The sequence below is a fragment of the Thunnus maccoyii genome, chromosome 21 (assembly GCF_910596095.1).
Source record: "Thunnus maccoyii chromosome 21, fThuMac1.1, whole genome shotgun sequence".
Lineage (NCBI taxonomy): Eukaryota > Metazoa > Chordata > Actinopteri > Scombriformes > Scombridae > Thunnus > Thunnus maccoyii.
In genome coordinates, this window is record NC_056553.1 from 1,390,878 (window position 1) to 1,415,914 (window position 25,037).

The 25,037-nt window shown below is 42.1% G+C and overlaps 1 protein-coding gene and 1 long non-coding RNA gene across 11 annotated transcripts in view; one reads left to right on the plus strand and one right to left on the minus strand.

The window, feature by feature from the left end:
• The window catches only part of LOC121888336, a 44,159-nt gene that overhangs the window by 7,461 nt on the left and 11,661 nt on the right, over positions 1-25,037 (minus strand). For 8 of the 10 annotated variants that reach the window (XR_006093205.1, XR_006093200.1, XR_006093199.1 and 5 more), the window contains exons 3-5: positions 12,729-12,847; positions 10,798-11,050; positions 4,173-4,259 (exon numbers count right to left, since the gene is read on the minus strand). This is a non-coding gene — a long non-coding RNA (uncharacterized LOC121888336). Of the gene's footprint in view, positions 1-4,172; positions 4,260-5,961; positions 6,126-10,797; positions 11,051-12,728; positions 12,848-25,037 lie in introns of all 10 variants that reach the window. The other 2 variants (XR_006093206.1, XR_006093201.1) reach the window with 2 other exon arrangements.
• inhbaa (inhibin subunit beta Aa) lies at positions 831-19,488 on the plus strand. The gene is made up of 3 exons (XM_042399792.1): positions 831-985; positions 1,418-2,216; positions 18,113-19,488. The coding sequence occupies exons 2-3, from the start codon at positions 1,658-1,660 to the stop codon at positions 18,931-18,933; spliced, it is 1,380 nt and encodes a 459-aa protein (XP_042255726.1). The 5' UTR covers positions 831-985; positions 1,418-1,657; the 3' UTR covers positions 18,934-19,488.

The window sequence follows — 25,037 nt, forward strand, 5'->3', positions numbered from 1 at the left end:
AGAAACAACTTTCAATCAGCCATAAATGCAGCAGGCTGCTGTTTATCGTGTGTGCAAGTCCAATAAAATACATCTCGAGTCTCCAAGTACAACACAGATACTCATCTAAGAGGCACTTTTAGCCAAATGAGTATTAAAATAAACTGTCCACTTACTCACTGACTAATGGGGGGAAAAATAAAAAGAAATAACAAAACATGTACATGTTAAACATATTTAAGCAGTTAACGGCCCTCCAATGAAAAATCCTGCAAACGTTGTCCCGCCGTTGAACCCGGTTTCTGACCCCTTGCTTTGAAAAATGCCATAAATTTCGAGGAGACGGGGTTAAAAGAGGATTCCCCTTCCCCTCACGCCAAACACGTCGCCCACCGCAGCGCGACGAGGCGAGACCGCACAGTCATGAACCGTGATGTCATGTTGACAAACTGACTGGTAGACAGACAGACAGACAGGAGAGAGTCATAGGATGAAATCCAAGTCATCCAAGAATTTTCCCCTCAACACGTAACTCATTCACAGCCGACCGTGGGAGGAGGGAGGGAGGGAGGGGAGGGAGGGGAGGGATAAAGGAATCCCAGCTTCGCTCCATTAACAGCCAAACAGAGGGAGGGAGGGGAGAAATAAATAAAGAAAGACAGAAAGAGAAGGAGGGGAGGGAGAAGGTAAAAGTTGGAAGTGCTATGAGTCACAGAGCGAGATGGGAGGAGACTGGAGTGGAGGAGAGAGAGAGAGAGAGGGATGGAGGGAGGGAGGGAGGTATAATTATGGTCGGAGGCTGCCAGGACAAGAGAGAGGAGAGAGAAGCAGGAGGGGAGGGAAGGAAAGACGAGAGCAGCGAAGGGAGAGAGAGAGAGAGAGAGAGAGAGAGAGAGAGAGAGAGAGAGACCAGCCCACTCCGGTAAAACCATTCAACTGGTGAACGAGGGAACGCATTCAAGACACAGAGAGAGAGAGAGAGAGAGAGAGAGAGAGAGCAAAAGAGGTAAAAAGAGAGAGAGAGAGAGAGGAACTCCCTTCGTCTGGGATAACTTAGTCAAACTGCCTCTCGCACACACACACACTTGAACACACACTCTGCAGCGACTTCACCCCGGGAACAAGGATTCTCCTGCTCGCCACAGTTTTTTCCTTCATTCATCATCACATCTGAGAGTTTTTTTTTTTTTTTTCTTCTTCTTTCTTTCTTGTTTTCTTTCTTTTTTCTTTTCTTTCTTTCTTGTGACGCCTCCACATTTTCCAGCCATCTGTCCCTGACAAAAAAGATAAGGATTACTCATTTTCTCTCTCGGCGGCGTTGAGTGTGTGGTTTTTTTTTTTTCCTCTTCTTTCTTCCTCTTCTTCTTTTTTTTTTTTTTTTGTCCTCCTCTCTCTCCTCTCGTTTTTCTTTACAGCTTTTTTCCCTCCGTTTTCGCAGGTGGACTGTGAGCTGAGCTGAACTTTGCAGCGTCCAAACTTCTGAGGAGGAGAGCGAGAGACAGTCGGAGCGAGAGGAGGCAGAGAGGAAACAGACTCTGTCTTCATCCAGGACTGAATTTTTCTTCACAAACACTTTTTAGCCAAAACTCGACTTTTCTTCATCTTTTTTCGTGTCTGCATCCGGCGGCAGCATCACCAAAAATCCAGCCCGGCAGCCAATCAGGCGTCTTCTGTCATCATGTCTGTCTTACCTCTGCTCAGCTGGATCGTCCTGCTGCTGCTGGTCCAGAGCTGCAGCTCGTCTTCGGACCCGGCGTCCAAACTCCAGCCTCCGCCGCTCTCTCTGAGCGTCCACCCTCATCAGCAGCAGCTCCCGCTGGACGCCGCCTCCAGCTCCCACTGCCCCTCCTGCGCCCTGGCCAGGATGCGCAGAAGCGAAGGGGGTACGACGGCGGCTGCGGCGGACGACATGGCGGGACACGACAGAGAGGAGGAGGAGGCGGCTCAGCAGGACGTGGTGGAGGCGGTGAAGAGACACATCCTCAACATGCTGCACCTCCAGGCCCGGCCTAACATCACCCGGCCTGTGCCGCGCGCCGCGCTCCTCAACGCCCTGCGCAAGCTCCACGTGGGGCGGGTGGCGGAGGACGGCAGCGTGCAGATCGAGGGGGAGGAGGAGGCGCGTGGAGGGCGGGGAGGAGGAGGAGGAGGAGGGGGAGGAGCAGCGACGGCAGCACGGATGGAAGACAGCAGCGACGCGCAGGAGACGACGGAGATCATCACCTTCGCCGAGGCTGGTGAGTACGATGGCTTGGTGTGTGTGTGTGTGTGTGTGTGTGTGTGTGTGTGTGTGTGTGTGTGTTCTACATCAGAGAAACACACACGCAGAAAACCTTTTGTGTGTGTGTATATATGAAAAAACAAAGTGTGTGCATGCACTCGTGTCTGTGTGTGATCAGAAATCAAGATGACTGTGTGTAAGCACATGTATTTCTGTTCTGTGTGCACGTGTGTGTGTGTGTGTGTGTGCATGTGTGTGTGTGTGTGTGTGTGTGTGTGTGTGTGTGTGTGTGTGTGTGTGTGTGTGAGAACTCTGCGGCAGATCGACAGTAAATGTTTAAATGTGTAAATCTGCATTTTCATAATGACTAGTGGTGTCAAGGAATGTGTTACCTGTGTATGTGTGTGTGTGTGTGTGTGTGTACGTATGTGTGTGTGTGTACGTGCGTGTGTGTGTGTGTGTGTGTGTGTGTGTGTGTGTGTGTGGAGAGTGTTTAAGCACATATTTGCATGTGTTTCAGTTTGTGTGCGTAAAAGACAAAAATGCAGCTGTGTTGGAAATCAGCTTGTGTAACGTCCAGTCTGTGTGTGTGTGTGTGTGTGTGTGTGTGTGTGTGTGTGTGTGTGTGTGTGTGTCCACCTGCTTAATTCCACCTGCGTACTCACTCAGCCGAACCCATCAGATATCCACACATACACACAAACACGCGCACGCACACACACTAACCTCTGTAATCGCCTCCTGCTGTTTTCAAAGAATACCTCATTATCTACTTAAAGTCAGAGCGGATTCGTGTGTCGCCGCCTGCGTGTGTGTGTGTGTGTGTGTGTGTGTGTGTTTGCATGAGTGTGTGTGTGTGTGTGTGTTTGCATGTGTGTGTGTGTGTGTGTGTGTTTGTTTGCATGAGTGTGTGTGTGTGTGTGTGTTTGCATGTGTGTGTGTGTGTGTGTGTGTTTGTTTGCGTGTGTGTGTGTGTGTGTGTGTGTGTGTGTGTGTGTTTGCATGAGTGTGTGTGTGTGTGTTTGCATGTGTGTGTGTGTTTGCATGAGTGTGTGTGTGTGTTCTCTTAAATAGTGCTGGAACGCTCTCCTGACAGACGGTAGCGACAGAGAGTCAGAGAGAGTGAAGCGCTGCTGTGTTACTGAATAATAAGTCAGGATTCAGGGTGAAACCGTCGCCGCCTCCTCTGCGCTGCTCAGAGGCACTACGGCAGGCTGAGGTCAGGTGTCGACTCCGCCTCCTCACCTCTCAACATGTTTTAAACATGTTCAGCTCACCGGACGGTTTGAACTCTGAGTTATGAGCTTATAAACTTGCTGTCATGTAGTTAAACGACTTCATCACTGCAGTCGAATCTTTAAAGTCTTTAAATTGCATCATTTTCCAAAATCCATCAGTTTCATTATCATTATATGATTAATGAATCATTTGAGCAGCATCTGGTTCCTTTAAAGATGCTCCAACATGTGACATCCTGCTTCTCAAAACGTCCATGTTTCCTCATTTTGTTTCTTTGTCTTCTGATTTTGACTTAAAGCAGAAAATCTATTTAAAAATGTCGGTTACACTTTGTAAAAATGATCAATAATATAATATAAAGTATAAAAGATTTATAGTCGACGGACTCAAACATGTGAAACCGTCTGTATGAGCTGATTATAGTGAACAGAAATGGTGACAAAATTAAAAATGAATGAATTTTCTTCACCGATAACACTTGATAAGTTGTATAAATAGTTAATAAATGGTTTATAAGCACATATGGGGACATTTTATATTATTACAGCTGTGTTTTACTATATCGTCATTCATGATCTGATAGTTGTGGACTAAAACATTAATAACTACATTATAGTGTGTTATAAACCATTAATTAACTCTTTATAGGCTGATTATTAATGATAATGTGGGAGTTAAAGTCGCGTTAACGGCTGTGGAGTTTCCTGTGTCGTACTTTCCTCCAAGAGCTCACCTGTCAATCAAGCCGTGTGGGCGGGACTCTCGCTGACGTCTTCTGGATTTTCTGTTGCAGTTTGAGTTTTTTTCTGTAGGCGAGAGTCTGGAACAGCAGATGGAAAAAGATTTTTATGAAGTGGATCGGTGCAGACAGACTGAGAGCAGCAGCTTTATTTTAAGGAAAACATCAGAGAATATAAGAATCTGCCGTCAGAAAACAGCCAATCGCTGAAGCTGTTCTTTTTGTCGGACGGTTTGTTAAACGTCACCGATGCGGGTGACATCCAGGGGCGTGTTCTGTGTTCGGGCGGGTTATATAACCGCCAAACCCCAAAAAATCACGAGTTCTGATTGGCTGATGGCCACTCTGGAGGCAGGGCCATGCAGCTGTCACCACCTTACAAATCCCAACATGATCCTCCTGCTTTCCTCTTTCTGCTTAGAACCACTTAAGAACTTCATCAGAACCCCTTTAGAACATATACAGCCCATTTTGATGCATCAGAACCATTTCAGAAACATTTTATGAGGGAGAAAAAGCATTTAGACGCTTCAGAAAATCCATTTAATGCCGTTTAAAAGGACGTTGATTTTCCACAGAAACCAAAACACCAGCTAACGAGCTGCGACTGTGTTCACCTTGATTATTAAATGTTAAAAAAAAAGTTTTGATTGGCAGCCTGCAGACACTGCTCAAGGCTAAATAATGCTCCTGTTAATATTAATTTGGCAGCTTATATCTTTCACTCTGTTAAACTTCTTTGGTGCATCAGCTCCCTAAAACGTTTACCAAAAAAAAGTGAAGATAAACAAAATTGATAATTTTCTTTGTAAAAGCAAAACTTAAAGCTCCTTTAATGAAGTTTTTGACCACTAGGAGGCAGAAGAACCCCACAGCTGGCATAATATCATCCTATAAAGTAGCTGTGGCTAACATGTTAGCAAACAGCAACACGATGATAATGTCACTGATGGCTTGTGGAGTTCCTCAGGGTTCTATTCTCGGTCCTTCATATTTTCGGTTAAAGCTACACAAATATTTGTTATATTTCTGTCTGCTGGCTGGAAACACTGAAACTGAACCAAACAGTAAATAGTTAGAGATATTATATTCATTATTAATTTTGTAACTTCAAACATTAGGCAGAAAAAACGACGTGGTTAACTTCATTCACAAGCTTTCAGGCTCTTTAACGGCTAATGCTAGCTTGGATCAGCTAATGCTAGCTTGGATGGCTGTCACTCAAAACCAACATTTTGTTTTTTGGGACAGAACCAGTTATTTTGAAGTATACTGAGGCCTTTAATGTGCAGACAAAACCAAAACTCCAAGCTAAAAGAGCTTTTTAACAGATGTCGGCACTTTAAAAACACAGAAATCCCACCCGGTTCCTCCTCATAGGACCTGATAAAACCTTTTTCTGGGATGTGACATGACCCGCCGTGAGAATACTTTGCACGCAGCCAGTCCTGTGCTTTGTTAGGAATAACTGATGCATTCAGGGACCTCGGTAATCGGTTATTTTGGGCGACGGGAGATAGCGAGTAGAGGAGCCCAGAGACAACTGGATTCTTGGCGGAGATGAAGTGTCAACCTCCGTTTAGCAGCTCCGACACAATATCTATCTGTTTGTGGTTTTCTGTCCTGTCTAAATTCCTCTCTTCCTTCCCTGTTTATCCCCTCGTCTCTCCCTACACACAGAGGACAATTAAGCTAATTGAACTTAATTGAACACATCATTAGTGACATTCCACAATCCACTTTCATCTCTCTCTCTCTCTCCCTCGCTGCTGCGCTCTCTAACCTCGTTCTACCCTTCCGATCTCTGGCAGACAGAATAAACCGGTCATTGTTGGATCTATTCTGGTGTCCACCGGAGTCTGTCTGGGGGGATTCAAACCAGCAACCCCTCCGCTGAGCTCGGTGCTGCTTCGCTGTCCTCAGAGAGGAAACAGTGAATCACAGCAGCTGATAGAGAAACAAAGACACACAAAAAACGTGTCCGATGTGAAAATAAACCACAATTAAGACGTTTCCTTTCTCTCGTTCTCTTCATCTCTTTCTTCCCACACTGTAAAAAAAACATATTTATAGATTTATTTCATTTTAATTTTACGTATTTTCTTATGTAATGAATGAATTGACATGTCTAATGTAAAATAATATGAGAAATGTGTTCCTCATATTACATTTTATATGATCTTAAATTAAATAGATTGATATTTTGACATTTTTTAAAAGGTAAATCAAATGTTTTCAATCTTTTTATTACATTAAATGTAGATTAAAATAGAAGATTTTACATGTAAAATGTATTAAACTCAATTTATAACAGTACATTTCTGTCATTTTAAGCCTGATCATTTGTATTATAGCAGAGTCAGTTTATTTTTATAGAAATTGTAATTGTTTAGGTGGAAATACCTTTAATTATGGAATTTTACTGTATTTTACAGTATTTTATTGACGAATAGCTGCCAGAATATTACATATTTTCCTCATATTCCTCTCTTTTGTTTATTCTTTCTAGTTTTTCTTCCACCTTTTCATCTTTTTCTCCTCATCCCTCCCTCCATCTTTCTCTGTCCTCCCGGTCCTCCACTTTTTCTTGTGACATGTTTACAGTCGTGTCCTGCAGTCGTAGCGCTGCTGGTTTGAGTCCTGGTTTAGTCGTCGTTGTCGCCGTGGTCGTCGTCGTCGTCGCCGTCGTCGTCGTCGTCGTCGTCGTCGTCGTCGTCGCCGTCGTCGCCGTGGTCGTCGTCCCACCGCATCGTTTGGCTCCTCTTTGATGTGTGACCGGCGGCCAAAGATGCTCTATGTCTGGAGAGATGAATCACTACATAGTAAACAACTACAGATTGGGTCCAGACCTGCAGCACACACACACACACGCACACACACACACACACACACACACACACACACACACACACACACACACACACGAAAATCTGAAGATCCTGTAGATTTAGAGATTTAGTGAAATTCAACATTTCAGAGCTCCAAACTATTAAAAACACGTCATTGAGCCACAACTGACGTTCCTTCGTTTATCAAACTGCATCTCTTACTTAATTACCTTGAAATTCCATTAATTTCAATTAAAAACAATTAAAGTGCAATTAAGATATTTTAATGAGATGATTAATGGATTAATAGATGAACGTATATGAAACTGTTATCTGCAGAATTTAAGGTTTGTAAAGAGTTTGAAACTCCTTCATATATCATATTTATCTGTTTCCTCCTGTTTGTGTGTTACAGACTAACTCGTTAAAGAATGCCAGACTGTCAGAAAAGAGCTTCGACTCCAATTTTTTTAGATTTAATACAAAGTAAAAACATTTACTGGTCAGGTTTTGTTACTTATGAGGTCATTTAAATGATTCACTGCTTTATTTTAGAGATAAATGTACCATTAGCAGCTGAAAGCTAACATTCTGGATCCTCCAGCTGTGAGAGCAGGTTCTCTGGAAATAAATGTATTATGAATGAAATATGAATCCCTATCATGAGTTTAGTTATTGTGAGTTGTGCGTTACAGTAAGTTTGCTTCCACCTAGTTATCATGTCGGTTGAGTTTCTGATCCCAGATGTGACATAAATCAAACTCTGCCGTCGTTAGAACAGAGTGAGAGACGTTCGGCGGTGTGTTGAAAAGCGGTGAGAGTGAGACGTCGCTGTGTTTTGCTCCTCTCTGCCAGCCGCCCGCTGTGTCGTCCCTCTGGGAGGAATCAGGGAGGACAGGAAGGCAGTTCAAACGCAGAGGAGAGGGAGGAACGGTGGGAAAGAGACACCGAGAGGGAAAGAAGTCAGAGAATTAGAGAGAGAAGTAAACCTTCTCAACCTCGACTGTCCCTGAATGACTTCGTCTCTTCGTCTCTCTTTAAGCCACACAGACAGACTGCGGTCGGGTTTATATTTATTACAAACTGAAACAGAAGCAGTATGAAGCTGGTTGTACTGGGAGGCTGATTAGGAACTGGGCAAAGTGAGAAACTGCCCAGTTTTAGTTGTGTGTCTGTGTGGAGGGAGGCTGCCAACAAACATTATTATCTTCTGTTATTATATGATGAAAGATGTTGAGTTTACTATCATGTAAAACTGACAAACTAGCAGATATTTTCACATAAGAAGAGCGAAGAAGAAACGACTTAAAACGACCATGAATGATTCAATGATCTCCATGTATAGTGGGAGTCAGCAGGGTGTGAATGTGAAACAGGAAGTAGAAACGGTTAAATGTTTTTAATGTGTTGAAACAGTCCTGATAAGACTTTTCCTGCAGAGATAAAGATAAAGAGAAGCTTCTTCTTCTTCTTCTTCTTCTTCTTCTGGTCCTCTTTGTTGAACAGATTTAGTCTTTTACTGTCTGACTGACTCTGCAGCTTCTCATATTTCCTCCGATCTGCCCTGTTTTGACGTATAAGACGTTTACGTGATGCCGTTCACACTAAGCAGCGACGTGTGTTTGCATGGATGCACCAGATGAACCAGTATGAGTGTCCAGTATGAGCTGCAAACAGGCTAAATGCAGTTTAGGGAGAATAATGTGTAAATAATGATGAAATGATACTCGGGGTTGTTTGCAGACTAATTTATATCCGATAACAATAATTGTTATTATTATGGTCACTGTCTAATCTCTGCAGGAGGCTGATTGTACTCATATCTTCATCTTGATTGAACTCCTCCTCTTCATCAGCACAGAGTGAATTATTTTGAATCCGCTTCAGTGTCTGTGCTACTGTAAACGACGACGGTACGGAAGCATATGGAGCATATTATGATGTTTATTTATTGTTCAGCTTCACATGGTTAGATTCATATTTGTGTTTTCACAAGTTAACAGTCGTTGAGATGCCGCAGCGTCTTTGTTGAGGAAGAGTTGAGTCTCTGTAGATATTAAAGGTTTTGAGAAAAACGCTGTTCCGTGCGTCAGAAGCTCGAGCTGAGCTGAGCTGAGCTGAGCTGAGCTGAGCGGCGGTGGCGGCGGGGTCTCTTTGGCATTTTGGTATTTTGAGTCGGGAACATTTGACTGTCAGATTGGAGCGCTTATCTGCTCTCTCAGTATAAATAAACCGGCCCTGGGAACCCAGACGAACCGAGAGGCAGAGAGAGGGGTTACAAGCTGGCACTTCAGCTTCAATTTAGATCAAAACTTTATTGTCCCGAGAGAGAAATCTGGTCTGTAGATGAAAAACATGCCCCCTGAAATCACTTTGAGAAAACAATGAAAACACAATAAAAAGCTGATGAAAACATTACCGACCGCTGCAGGCAGGAAACAGTGTCTCTCATTTTTGACTCCATGTTAGACGTTTACTGCTTGAATAATTTTACAGACCACTTTTATTTGGTACTCGCAGGAAGAAAACGCCAGACGGGAAAGTTTAGCGAGTGAACAACGCAAACAAGACACTGTGTTACAGCTCAGAGCTTTTCAAAAACAACCACAAACAAAATACTGTAGAAAACGAGAATCCAGAGTTTTCACATTCTTGTTTGACGTTCTTGTACGACGTGAGACTTGAACTCTGGTCCTGTTATTATTAGATTAGATTTGTTCCATAGTTATTGTACAAAATCTCCCACAAACAAAGAATGAAAACATTGAAACAAAAAAAAAAAAAAAAAAAAAGACCTCTGAGGCAAAACTTACAGGAGTTTTTCTGTCACTTTTTTCAGTTTAATTATGCAAGAATATTAACTCCGTACATCCTGTGATCATCACTTGAAGGGAAACTTGCCTCGGATGTTCACATGAGACCTGACTGAATAGTTACAGATGGTTATATAGTTATACAACGTTTCCTTTTGTGTAGAAACTACAGCTGTTGATTAAATGTAGCGTAAAGCACATTATTACACCGCTACTGGCCCCATAACAACAGCCAACGGTGTACATCAATACACTACGTCCAACATATGACCCCCCAAAACCATCAAAAACAAACAAACTGAAGCACAAACAAACCTTCCACTTAAGTTTGAAACAATCTGGAGTGAATTTATGTACATTTTGTGTCGCGTGGGCCTCTAATTGTCTCTATTTATTTATATTAAACACAGATCTGGGCTGCGATTGGTTACTGTATGTTCAGCTTGTCCCTCTGTAATCCTGTCAGGCTTCTTTTTGAAGGATTTGATGCTCTTGAGCAGGATTCTTGGTCTATAAACTGTCTGTAAACAGTAAAATGTGCATTTCCTTGAGCTCAAAGTGATGTCTGCAGATGTTTCATGTTGTTCGTCTGAAACATAAAGTTTTATAATATTGGGTGTAGCTTTGCTGTGAAGGGCGGTATGTATACCATCCTTCTCTTTCCTGTCTGCGCTTTGATCCACCCAAATGAAAAAATGACTTCTTCAGAACTACAAAAAGGCGGGATTTCAAAAAAAAAAAAAAAAGTGTGTGTGTGTGTGTGTGTGTGTGTGTGTGTGTGTGTGTGTGTCGTCTCTCTCCAGCTGACGATGAGCGAGTTTGGCATCCAGGACGTTGCTCCTCTCAGACGGCGAGGCCTCTTTAATGCCTCCTCACCACGTTTGTTTACCGGCTGTTTGACAGCGTTACACAGATTTAGTTTCAGCTCAGTGTGTGTGTGTGTGTGTGTGTGTGTGTGTGTATTTACTAAACACTCACATGTGGTGCCAATAAGGCCGAGCAGGGCGTCGACTCTCCGGGGGTCTGGAGCGGATTTCTGTCCCACGCAAAGGGCGAAGCTGAGCCTGACAGTCCGCACTGAGGGTTTACACCTTGTCCACCTTAACTCCATTAACACAGTCGCTGTTTACATCCTCCTGTAAACGCTCTCAGCTGACGACTTTAGAGGAGCAGAACAAGTCTGGAGGAGTCGCAGCTGTCATGTGACTAAACAGGATAATATTAGTTTATCCTGTAAAAAAAAAACGTCCAAAATTATCCTTTAAATCCAGATCAAAGCCTCATTAGAGAGAAGAGGATGGATTTACTTGTTCAGGCATTAAGGAAACATGATTATTTATATTATATTATTAATTACTTTTGGATCTATGGTATCATTTCTAATTAAAATGTCCGTGAAATGACCTTATCTGTGACTTAGATCTCACTGTGTGGTTTGTGCTTTGAGGAGTTGAATCAAAGGCTTCATTTATGTTTTGTTTTACTTCATAAATTTCCACCAAATTTCCCCTTTAAGCAGCTTCAGAGATGTGTATCAGCTGGTTCCAGCTCTCTCTCTCTTTATTTCAAACCCCCGACAGGACTGGAGCCCTCGACCCCCCGGGTCAGCGTTAGCACCGCGTTACATTTCCAGTGTCTTTAAACTCTTAAACACTGTCAGGAGGCGGCGACCCCGCCCACCGACCCCCCTAATGTAAACCAAACAGACAGAAGGAGGGCCGACGGTGATCCTTCTTACAGAGACAAGACAGAAAGAAAGAAAGAATACTGTATAGTAGAATATTGTCACTTGTTTTGACAGCTGAGGGATTCTGGGAAATATAGTACACTGTACATTCTGCTAATACTAACTGGTGAGTTTGGTTTCTTTGTCCATCCAACACTTTGGCTCAGAGTGAGACATCTTCACTCTAGCGCCACCATCAGGCCAAAGTTCAACAAATAAACATGGATATCATGCAGGCAGATTGTCAGTAAATGTTGAGGATGAATTCTTTCCCTCTAGCGCCACCATGAGGTTAACCTTTTAGCAACAACTATCGGATGGACTGTCATAGATTACGTTCATGTTCCCCTCAAGATGATCTGTAATAACTTTGATCCTCTTTTCATCCAGCGCCATCATCTGCTCACCATTAAATTCTGTCCAATACTTTGGTTTATGACCAAACATCTGCAAAACTAAAGACATACTTTGTGTTTACTGCTAATTAGCAGATGTTAGCATGCTAATACGCTAAACCAACACGGTGAGCATGGTAAACCTGCTAAACTTCAGCATGCTAGCATGCTGGTGTTAGCATTTAGCTCGGCCTCAGCAGACTGTGAGTCTTGTTTGAATGTTTTTGATCCTTTAATGTAAACCTGACAGACTCAGAGGAGATGGAGTGGTAGATTAGCGCCCCCCCATTAAACGCACTGATCTGTCACATCTGTCACTTCCAGCTCCAGTAAATTAGCTCTCCTACTGGTTCATCTTCTCTCTGGTCTGTCCGCCCAGTGAACAGTTTCCATTTTGGAGTGTGGGAACGAGAGAGAGAGGAGAGAGAGAGAGACAGAAACAGCTGTGCAAACTGTAAATCCCAACAGAAGCTGATGTTTCTTTGCTTTGTCTTTGAACAGTCGCAGCAGCAGATAGCGACGGAATAAAAGACGAGAGGAAAAGTGAAAATAAATAGAACAATTCTCTTCTTCACTGACATAAAAACACACAACACGCACTCGCACACGATACACAAACAAAGATACACAAACAGCTGGACACACTCAGCTCGTCCATTGAAAGGAGGGATTATGGTGGACAATGAGAGGACGACAGTGTGTGTTTGGACAGATGGGTACACTGTGTGTGTGTGTGTGTGTGTGTCAGTAAACACAGCAAACAGAGGATGGAGGGTGTGTTCACTCACTGATGTCAACAGTCAAATCCAGAATTAGCAGCGTCCCAATTCAGGCCCCGCCTCCGCCGAGCGACGACGCCCAGCGAGGTCGAAAAACAAGACGGTGCGTTCAGGTGCTCCTCTTCAGCCTGTAAATTAGAACAAAAGTCTCCACGTCAGTGTGTCACATTTACTTCTTTTTGTTTGTTTTCTTACCTGTTGTAAGTAGCTGGGTGTTTGATGGTCTAAACTGGGTGTTTGATGGTCTAAACTGGGTTTTTGATAGTCTAAACTGGGTTTTTGATGGTGTAAACTGGGTTGTTGATAGTCTAAACTGGGTTTTTGATAGTGTAAACTGGGTTGTTGATAGTCTAAACTGGGTTTTTGATGGTGTAAACTGGGTTGTTGATGGCATAAAGTGGGTTTTTGATGGTCTAACCTTCTTTTTTAAGTGTAAATTAAGAATTTGATAGTATACAGTGGCTTTTTGAAGACCTAAAATGAGAATTCTGATGGTCTAAACTGGGTTTTTGATGGTGTAAACTGGGAGGTTGATGGCATAAAGTGGGTTTTTGATGGTCTAACCTTGTTTTTTAAGTGTAAACTAAGAATTTGATATTATACAGTGGCTTTTTGAAGGTCTAAATTGAGAATTCTGATGGCATAAACTGGGATCGATGGTCTAAACTGGGTTTTTGATGGTGTAAACTGGGTTTTTGATGATGTAAACTGGGTTTTTGATAGTCTAAACTGGGTTTTTGATGGTGTAAACTGGGTTGTTGATGGCATAAAGTGGGTTTTTGATGGTGTAAACTGGGTTGTTGATGGCATAAAGTGGGTTTTTGATGGTCTAACCTTGTTTTTTAAGTGTAAACTAAGAATTTGATAGTATACAGTGGCTTTTTGAAGGTCTAAATTGAGAATTCTGATGGCGTAAACTGGGATTGATGATCTAAACTGGGTTTTGATAGTCTAAACTGGGTTTCTGAAGGTCTAAATTGAAAATGTGATGGCAGGCACTGGGTTTATGGTGGTTTTTGTTTGTTTCAGCAGCAGATTTTTTCACCTGTTGAAAGAAACTCTGATAACTTGACTTGTTAAAGTGATTTTTTTTTTTTCGTGGGTTTTTGGTAGAAGTCTGGTAACAAGAAAAGTTTTGTTTTGGTGTCGTTTGATATTGAAAATTATAGATTGATCTCATGATGTCTGACCTTTGACCTTTTGATAGCTTTGAGGAAAAATCATCTGTGGTTTCAGCTGTTGAGGAAGTTCATGCTCAGAGCTTCCAGGTGTCTGATAACACAAAACTTTAATCTCTCAAACGCCCGTTTAACAGATGACTCTCTGCACTGTGTGTGTGTGTGTGTGTGTGTGTGTGTGTGAGGGGGATTACAGAGGATTTAATAAGATTTATCATAAACCAAGAGCAAAAACCTTTTAACAACATACCAAACAGTGTTTGTGTCACATGTTGGCAGGATCTCTTGTTTAGCTTTGTTAGCTGTTAGAAAGGCTTCGTCTGATAAATCAAATTAAAGTCATAATATACGCCCCAAATGTTTGTAAGCCACTGCCGATGATGATGAAGATGATGTTTGGCTCAAATGTCCGTTTATCGTTCCTCGTCTGTCTGTCAGAGAACAGCTGATGAAAAAGCTGTTCGGTGTTCTCTGGAAGGGTCAAAGAGCTGCAGCGACGGCTGTTCACTGGTCCCAGAAACTGGTTTTGATGGTTTAAATTGGGTTTTAAGATGCTATAAGTTGTTTTTGATTGGCTTAAATAAAAAGTGAAAGAACTCCAGAGTTTGCAGAAAGGTTTTTATCTGATAGTTCCTGAATGTTTCCTCCATGTTGTCTGTTCATTTGAAATAAAGACGTGAAGTTCTTTGAAACTCTTTTGTAACCCGAACGAACATCAGAACACGTGTTTGCTTCAGTTTTCTACACACACTCTCTCCTCCCTCGCCGCTGCGCTGTCCAAACACAGACACCGCATGACAAACTGTGTGTGTGTGTGTGTGTGTGTGTGTGTGTGTGTGTGTGTGTGTGTGTGTGTGTGAGAGAGTAGACGAGGGCCAGAAATCAGGTTTTATGAGTTGTTGAGACATCAGACAGTTTGTAAAGATCAGTCTTCTGTAAATGGAGGGGGATTAGAGAGATGAGCTGTTAGCAGAAGACTTGCAGAGGTCGGACAGACTCCAGGAAACTCAAACGTCTCGTCTCTTGAGTGTAAATGAGCTGCCGGAACTTCTTCTGTCTCACCTGCTCGATGGAGTCTTTACATGTTTTAACACATTAAGAACGAGTCGACTAAACTTCACATCACCATTAGTGTTCAGATTGATTTCCTTCCTTCCAGGCAGCCGTTAGTTTCACCGTGAACAACTTTACTTTACAGTCTCGTCCTCTTCGCTCCGATGAAGGAAAATCTTCAACGCCGCAGCACACGGTGATGTTTTAGACATTTAAATCATGTTGTTCCTGCTTTGTGTCAACATGGCGGTACCTTCCTGCACAAAGCCAGCTCCATAAAGGGATGAAAGCTTGATCACCAGCATCAGTGTTAAAGCTCATTAATGTATCGTTAATAATCCATCAATGTTTAGCCAACTTTATTTTATGTTAAAGTTCTGTAGTTTGTTTCTGTTGCATTCAAAGACCCTCCGACGTCTGTGTATTATAGAAACACTCAAAGCCTCACAGCAGCTGATGAATACTGATGTTATACTTAAAATAACTCAAATGTTTCCATCCAGCACACACGTGGAAACTTATTTATCCTCCGACATCGTTCCAGCTTTTCAGAAAAGTAAAGGATGTGAATCTCCAGCAGGACGCTAACAGATAGCGAGCGGTGATGTCATGGACGACATCACGTCCACGTCCTGCAGCAGTTTAAAGTCTCTCGGTGTCTCTCTGCAGACGTGTACATGTGACTGTAAATCACACGCATGTAACAGACGTCCGTCCGCTCAGCTCGTCTGTCATTAGAGACGTAATAAGCGGCTCCGTCCGACTTCACCGTTCAAGCCACTACTTTGTGCCGCTAACATGCTATTAGGATTTCCTCCTTCAGGACTCTCAGACTCTCAGGAACGGTTGTCAAAGTCTCTCAGAGACTCTGAGCCGCAGCAACAACTGAATACAACACATTTAACTGTGTATCTGTTAATCCTGGAGTTCACTATGAATCCTTTAAGATTAATTAACTGATAATGAAAACAATGATTAGTTGCAGCTTTAGTTTTTTATCCTGCACAAAGAAAATCATTTCACCTGAAACTGTCGGGTTTCATCTTCAGTGTTTCTTATGAAACATGAGGAGTCAAACCAACAGTGAGGTTGTGCATCATGCAACACTTTCCTCCACATCACTACATGATCTGATTAAACACAAATGATCTCTAAACGAGCAGCAGTGACAGTCGTCCGTCAGGAAGTATTATCACATCAGTCATTATTCTCTTTAATAGTCCGTTGATTGTTCGGTGTATAAATGTTGATCATTAATATTATGACGTATTATTATTGGGTCGTCCACTAATGGGAAGATGGTGGTTTGATTCCCAGTTCCTCCAGTCTGCATGTTGAAGTGTGTCTGGGCTCCTGATGGCTGCACCAGTATCAGTCAGTGTGTGAACAGGTGAATGTGGCTCAGAGCTGCTTTATAAAGTGCATATTCTCATGTGAGAAGCTGCGACCAAAACATGACTTAAATGATTCATCAATGATCTAGTTAATTAATCAACTGATTGCTTTCAGCTCTGCAGCGCTGCCATGTGTCGTGGGGGTCAGTTTGAGCAGCTCACAGATATATAGTTTCATGTTTAAATAAGGTTCAGTAATTTACTAAATCAGCTGGACACTGTAGTTTGTTAGGGACTATTTTCAGCGGCGGATGAATCCAGGTTTGGTGCTGTAGTGTGTGTGTGTGTGTGTGTGTGTTCATGGTGATGAAGATAAATCACAATACGTGTTAGTAGATCAGTTCATTAAGAAGAAGACTCATCCTCGTCTTCCTCTTCTTCTTCTTCTTCTTCCTCCAGCAAACATCACAAACACTATTCTAAGAAATAATGAATGAATGAACAGGGTTGTTTTTTTCCTCCATCGTCTCTGAAGTGATGATGATGTAAGTGAGATAATCGCCTCCGAATTGTCGGTTAAACAGCGTTAATGGACTCGCTAAAGTGCCGACCGCCTCCACACACACACACACACACACACGCACACACACAAGCCGCCCATTCACACCGTTCAGCAGAGCATCACTGCTGCTGACATTCATAAACTCCCAAATCGTGACTTTGATTTTCTGTATTTTCTGTGTGGCTGACACCCACGAGCGAGAGACGTTAAGTGAGAGCGAGAGAGGAAAAGGTGATGCAAAGATCTTATGTAACGGCGACGGATGGAAATTGGGTCTTCAAAGTGGTGATTAGCTGGCTGCTGCTGCTACTGCTGCTGGGGCCTGGAGGTTTTCTAGGAAATGTAAAATACAGGTCTGGACGTGTGTGTGTGTGTGTGTGTGTGTGTGTGTGTGTGTGTGTGTTGAAAATATGTAGGAAAGTTCTGGTCTTGTAAGTTATTTTATTGTCTAAATGATTAATAGATGATTTTTAAAAAAAAATACCCTGCAATTTAACCCCAAACGAACCTTTTGGCACTTCAGAGCAGCCTGGCAGACTGAATTCAGGGCAAAAAAAAAAAAAAGGGTCTGTTAGACTATCAGCACAGAGCAGCTGCTGCCAACTCTCACAGGAAACGTCTCACATTTACCTTCCTAAATAAAACAGAGTAACATTCCCACACTTCACCCCCGAAGTCAAAGAACAAAAAAAAAAAAAAAAAAAGATTTTCAGTTTTTCAGACGTGCTGCTGTAAATTCAGTCACACTGAGCTGCAGTAATGACAACACAGCTCCTGGTGGGAACCATTAGCCGACTCCAAAACCTCCGACCACTGCTGCTGAGTCAGCAGGAAGAGTCCAATCTGCAGAGTGTGTGTGTGTGTGTGTGTGTGTGTGTGTGTGTGCGTGTGTGTGTGTGTGAGGTTGTGTTAGAGACGGTAACATAATGATAAGTGTGTGTGTGTGTGTGAATGACTCTATAGCTCTGATGTGGCTGACACACACCCACATCGTGTGTGTGTGACAGACTGAGTTTACTTCACACACACACACACACACACACACACACACACACACACATCAGATCATTTGTGTTGGCGTCTGGCGAGGCGTTCACGGTACTCTGCTACTTGTAGTAAAAGAAAAGCCTCATATCCTCCATGTTTTACAGTGTTTGTAGTCTGGTTAACTGGCAGCCTGACGCATCATTACTGTTGCTATGGTTACCCGTAGGTGACGTCATGACACGCAGACCTCATCCTAACCCTCTGTGTCTCTGTCTGCAGGTGAGTCTCAGGGCCTGGTGAACTTCGTCCTCTCTAAAGAAGGTGGTGATCTGTCTCTGGTGGAGCAGGCCAACGTCTGGCTCTTCCTCCGTTTGGCGAAGACCAACCGCAGCCGAGCCAAGGTCACCATCCGTCTTTTCCAGCAGCGCCGGCTCCCCAGCGGAAGTGCGTCTCTGCCGGAGGACGACATCCTCCTGGCGGAGAAAACGGTGGACACCCGTCGCAGCGGCTGGCACACCTTCCCCGTGTCGGCGGCGGTCCAGATGCTGCTGGAGAGCCGAGAGAGCACGACGCTGAGCCTCCGGGTGTCCTGCCCGCTCTGCGCCGACGCCGGCGCCACACTCGTCCTCGTCTCCGGCGGCTCAGAGACGTCGCAGCGCGCCAACCAACGGGAACAATCCCACCGGCCCTTCCTCATGGCGGTGGTCCGGCAGGGGGACGGCAGCGACACGCGGCGGCGGAGGAAGCGCGGGCTGGAGTGTGACGGGAAAGTCCGCGTCTGCTGCAAACGACAGTTCTACGTCAACTTCAAAGACATCGGCTGGAACGATTGGATAATCGCGCCACCTGGTTACCACGCCAACTACTGCGAGGGCGAGTGCCCCTCCCACGTGGCGAGCATCACCGGGTCCACGTTGTCCTTCCACTCCACCGTCATCAGCCATTACCGCATGAGGGGCTACAGCCCCTTCCAGAACCTGCGGTCGTGCTGCGTGCCCACCCGGCTACGCGCCATGTCCATGCTCTACTACAACGAGGAGCAAAAGATCATCAAGAAGGACATCCAGAACATGATCGTGGAGGAGTGCGGCTGCTCGTAAAGATACAAAACCTGAACCGGATCAGTCCGGACCGAACTGGACTGGACAGGACGGGGGGGAGCGGGAGGACGTCTGATCCCAGACAGAGAGAGAGAGAGAGAGAGGAGGAGGAGATGGAGGGAGGAGAGGAAGATGAACAGGTGACTTTTATGATCCTCATCACGTTTCGTTCTTCTTCACCTCCTCCCTTCCCTGCGTCGCTCTCTGGGAACAAAAAAAAAAAACTCTTCTCCGTCCTCGTCCAGCTGAACTCAGAGAGAGTCTTGATGGCACTTTCAGAAAAAAAAAGAAAAGAAAAAAAGATAGAAAAAAAAGAATATCTAATATATTTTTGTTACAAACGGAGGGAGCGAGGCTTATTTATGTGGCTGAGACGTTCAAGCACCACTCGACCAGTCAGACCTTGGAGAGACGAGGTGCCTGAAAAAACTACGAAAAAAAAAAAATCTCAAAACTATGCAACTTGTTTCACGTATTATGATCTTATTGTATTTTACTTTGTTTTTTCGTTTGTTTGTTTCCCAACTGTTTACTTTTTTCAAAATGTACGAGGAAGAAAGAAGAAGACTCTTTTGTATTATTTTTGGAAGTATTAATTTGTGATGTGTGTGTGTGTGTGTGTGTGTGTGTGTGTGTGTGTGTGTTGAGAGATACTTGAAAGAAACAAGTTGGCCCGGCTGCTGGAACCAAACACTTCTTTATGTTACCATGGTTACCATGTTGATGTTATAATTATTATTGTCAGTAAGTATATTAATAATATTATTGTTATTGTTAATAATATTTTGTTTGGCTGCATTTGTGTTATTATTGTCTGTTGTGTTTTTTTGTTTTTTTTTAAAGAAAACGTTACAAACGTTTTCATTTTTTGCACTATAGCGACACTCGTGTTCAGATTAGCCGCAGACTGAGAAGACGATCATAGAGAAGACAGACTGGCGAGTCCAGGTTACAGAAAGCTCACAGCTTTGATCTCCACCGTCAGCCAGATGTTGTCGTTACATCATCATAAGTCGTTCTGGGCTCAAGAGACACAATATGTGTAAATATAACACTAGAATCAGCCAGTTAAATATCTACCATGTGCTCATTTTAAATTGCAAAACTCCAACATTACAAAGAACATTTAAATGAGACAATAGTCTGAGTGTTTTAAAATCTCCACCAAATGTTGTGTTAGAAGCAGTGGAAATAGAGATTGATAGCAAAACACTGTGGAAAAAAATGTATTGACTTTGTATCTGTAGAGAAATGTTGGTTTTCTCATTCACTTCAATGCGGTTGTAGTTTTCTGACAGCTAGTAGCATCAACTGCTAACATGTTGGTAGCGATGCTAGCTGGAAATACAGCACGGATTGTAGCTAACTGTACAGTGGATGCTACATTTGAAGTTGTTTTAGACGTTTAAAATCATAGTCGGTATTGATCTGATGACCCAGAGCGCTGATGAACCCAACAAAATGGCTGCTCCACTGGAGGAACTTCCTGTCTGTCCAGGTCGGATTTTATGAGGACTTTTATTGAAGTGGAGAACAAACGGCACTTAGAAGAAGAGAAGTGTAGATTTTGGCTAAAATAAAAGAATCTAAATCACTTTTTCTGGGATTGATTGATGTAGCTAATAAAAAAAGAGTCATTTCACAGCTCCCCATGAGTGGCAGTTTTGTGGTGGCCATTTTCTGTCATTTACACCTCAATAAGCAGTGACAGCTGGCAGTCACACCAGCTATTTTATAAAATCTCCAAAACACAACAAAATAAATGACTAAAAACACAGACGTAGAGGAGTAAAAACAACTTCTATCCCTGTGTGTCTGGTGGATGTTTACAGTTTGTTAACAAAGCTAGCTGAGGACGGTTAGCATTAGCCAGGACAAAGAAAGTTGTTGGTTTATGTTAAGATTGTAGATTAAGTCTTAAAAAACTTCATCATTATTACTACAAACCAAAAAAACACAATTTTACCCCTTAAATAGCCTTTATTTAAGTACTTCTTAAAGTGACTTTAAAGACCTTACATTAGCATTAGGCTAAGTAGTCCTGGTTGATTTGGCGACACCTGTGGTCACCGGTGGTAACTGCAGTTGTGTTTTATTACAACAGCAAACAGATTCTGAGCGGCTGTTTGTCAGAAATACAGAGAAGCAGCTGGTGTTTCTGTTTACAGTGAAGCCAAACAAACTCACATTGTAGGTTGTAGTCATTTGAAACCAGGATGGGAATGAACCATAATAATGAAAAACTACTGTATCAGTATCAAAAACAAGGTTTGATTTTATGAAAATGTTAAGAATTATAACTTTAAAATTAATTGAAAGGGGTAGTTAATAAAGCAGAATGCATTTGGGGAGACTCATCGCTTTGAAAAATACCAACTCGAATTCACTCCATCTGCTGATGAAGGCAGTGAAATACGGTCAAAAGCTCAGAAAAAAAGCTAGTAAGTGGAACTTGAATTGGAATTCTTTGGTCAAATTATTATTTCTACAGTCAAGAGTGAACTTTGATGCTTAATTTCAATCTCCATTAATATTAATGTTTTTTTTCAAAGTTGCACTAAGCTTTTACCACTAAATAATCCCTCAAAGCACAAAAGCTCACAAAAGTTATCACAACTCCCTTAATGACAAGAATCAACCGATGAATAAATCCCTTAAAAATCCTCAAGAATGTCATTAAAAGTGGAGATAAGTGATAAAAAAATATGGTCTTTTTGGTTTGTAGTGATGAACAGATGAGCAGTTTTCAATGAGACAAAGGTGTCATCAGCGTATTGTTTGATTTTATTCGAGTTCACAGTAAAATAAAAGGATTTCAGTTGAAGCATTCGATCAATGTGTTCACTTTTAGAAGAAAAAAGAAAATGAAGGTTGTATTCTGGAGAAAACATCCAGTGTGTCCAGTTTTAGTTTGCTTTAGAACACCAAAGAGTCGAGTTTGTGCATTTATTTGTGTGCGAGAGAAAACGGCTGAAGATCAACTTTCATTAAATGATGTTGAGAAAAAAAAAAAAAAAAAAAAAAGTTAATTTACAGCCTGATTTACGTCCATTTTGTGAGAAATTTCACTGAAGTTCACGATTCAGTATCTCTGAATGTGTCATTTGCTTTCATAAAGAGAGACGACTGATGTTTAATTCATGCTTCTGTTTCAGATTTATTTAGTTTTTGGTTGTTTTTTTTTGAGTTTTTTCTTTGAGTTGTTTGATGTTTTTATTTCTCACGTTCTGCTCCCCTTCTCTCTCCCTGCACACCAAGAACTCCATTTCCCACAATGCTTTACTCCTTACTTTCCACCATATGAAAAAGACAATCCACAGTCAGTCACCTTGTTCTGTTTTTTTTTTGGGAGAAAACAAACGCTGTCCAATCAAATCTGGTCATTTCTGAGTGTTTCTGTATCGTACGTATGTGTTGATATCAGTATTGTCGACTTGTTCACCAAAATGTTTGGAGTATTGGTCCCCTTTTTGATGAAGTCACACGTGTTATGTTTTCTTTTTTGTTTTTTTTTTTGGTTTTTTTGTTGTTATTGTTTTAGAAGAGTGGACGCTCTTCTTCTGGACTTTTGTGACAAACTCACAGTCCGCTCTGTGTGTACATGGACACGAACAAAATGTCAGTGCAGAAAAAAAAGCCTCAAAAAGAAGTAAAAAGTTGAAAAAAAAAAAAGAATAAAAGAAGTGGTTGTGTTTGTTCAGATCTTGTTCTTTTTATTAAGACGAAAAAATATTGACACTGAACGAAGTGGACAAAGAATAAAAAGTCTATTTTTTATTCTGTATATATGGAAATCAAGATTCCAGTATGTTGCATTGCTTTGTTGTACAAATCCAATGTGCTTGTGGCATTTTTCTAATCTAATTTATTTTACAGTATCTCTTTGGTTTTTGTTTTCTGCTTCACCATTAAAGTTTAAAGGATGTACACAAAGAAAATGTGTTTTTGGTCTTTTAAATCTCGGAAAAAAACACGCCGTTCTTCCAAAATATTCCTTTCATTCTCTCCTTGTTTCCTCCACTATAAACCAAAACACTTAATTTAATCTGTTACATGTTCTTCATGTCCCTATTATAGACACTCCCTGGGGTTAATTAAGGAGAGAAAAGGCAATATAAGGTTATTTTGAAGATTATGTGGTTGTTAAAGCTGCTTTTTCTCTGTTTTTAAACTCTTTAAAATAAGTCAGAGTTGTGCAACAATTTGTCATCACCTTCCATCATGTTATAAAGCTACATGCAGGCTTTTGACTCTGGGTCACGTTGACATTCATAACGACATAAACCTTACATTGTTAAACACACATATTAAAAATGTAATTGCAAAAACTGACGCTGAGCTTTTCCAGCTCTAGAGGACGAACGTTCAGGGTCGAGGACGAGGCTGCTGGAGCACCTCCAGCCAGCGAGGAGAAGACACAGCAGGAATTCATTTCCACACGCTGAGGAAAAAATGCAGTGCTATTAAAGCTGTAACACACTAGGCGAGAGGTCAAAAGGTTGCTTGAAACCCAGCGGTTTTCCTCCTCTGCCCTGTTAAACTTTAAAGCTGCTAAAAGGCGACACGCCTGACTGTTTGGTCCGAGCTACTGAGCCAAAAACAAGTGGAAACAATATGAGAGTCTGGTTCAAATGATAGTAAAACAGGTATAAATGACTTTTAGATTTGACTTTTCTCTTGAGTTGGCTGCAGGAAAACACCTGCAGCAGGTGAGTCAGGTTTTAAGAACTTTTAAAGGTCATGAGATAAAAAAAATGTGTCTTCCAGTGTTATAACTGTGTGTCTGAAGGTGGGGGTATCTCATCTGTAAGATTAAATAGAACTATGTAAATAACACCTCTGTATAGAGCTGTTAGAATAGCCAAACAGTTACAACAGATAACTAATGGTAATGTATAAATGGTTGAAATAGTTAGCTAAAAGTAATCAATAAACAGTTGAAACAACTAAAAATAACAGATAAACAGTTGAGATAGTTCACTAAAAGTAATGGCGAATAAAAGTCTCCTCTTTGTGTTTGGTGCCCCTAACATCGTCCTTTCATAAAGCTGTCATAAGACTCCCATTCAAAAGATTTCGAAGATTTCTCGAAACAAAGCCTTATATATCAGGAACCAGATGTCTCTTGATTTTTCTTGCTTTTTCTTCACTCTCTCAGTGTGTTTGTGCTGTTTTTGGGTTGTCTAGTCTACTAAAAAAAAAAACCTGTTTGTCTTCTTGTTCTGTGTGTGTTTAGATTGTATTTTCATTCCTTTTGTGTTTATTTTACATTGTACATTCACCACATCACCATGTCTGCATTTTTGGAGGTAGTTAGTGACAACACTGAGTCACTTATTGCTTTTAATGAGCAATGTGGCAGTGGAGGAATTTCTCAGGGAATCCCGATTTTCTCCACCACATATAATCACTGACTGGCAGAGCTCTGCCACGATATTGACAGTGTGGTTATCGAGCTCAGGTGTCTGGCAGGGATCACAGCCACAATCCAATACGTCAAAATCTTTTTTAAGAAAGTAAAAAATGGAATATTCTGTTTGCAAACCTTCTCTCAACTCAGTTACATACACAATGTTACCTTTAGAAGCAACCTGATTAGCTGGGTGGTCTACTGTAGTGTATAATAATAATGGTCAAATATTTAATTATGTGACTAGAAAGGCACCAACAAGTCTGAGAAAAGTAACTTTATGTCGTGGTTAGGCAGGTTCTCTCTTTCATTCTATTGTCTCCCAGTTTTCCGTCTCTCTATTGTCTCCCTTGTGTTTCTTGTTTGTCCGCTGTTGATCTCTGTTTCCTTTTATGTGTTTGTGTCTCATCCTTTGGGCGTGGCGATCCAGCTCACCTGCACACCTGCTGCTCATCCATTCATCAGAAACCTGCAGTATTTAAACCCTGGTCCTGCACGCCACTCTTCACCAGATTGTTCCGTGTACTCTGTGGTGTTGATGCATCGGCCAACTTTCCCAGTAAAGACGTTATTCTCTTGTGTGCTGTTACTCTGGATAGTTCTGTTTACCCATTCCTCAGGTTCATCGCTTCCAGCCCTCCCAGTCTGCCTGCTCAGCTCTGTGCCTTGTTAGTCTCCTGAGTCCGCCTCTACA

Excerpts from the sequence above, each read along its gene's own strand:
- inhbaa (XM_042399792.1), top strand. The coding sequence starts at position 1,658 with ATGTCTGTCTTACCTCTGCTCAGCTGGATCGTCCTGCTGCTGCTGGTC. Across the intron at positions 2,217-18,112 it reads CATCACCTTCGCCGAGGCTG|GTGAGTCTCAGGGCCTGGTG; the intron begins GTGAGTACGATG and ends CTCTGTCTGCAG.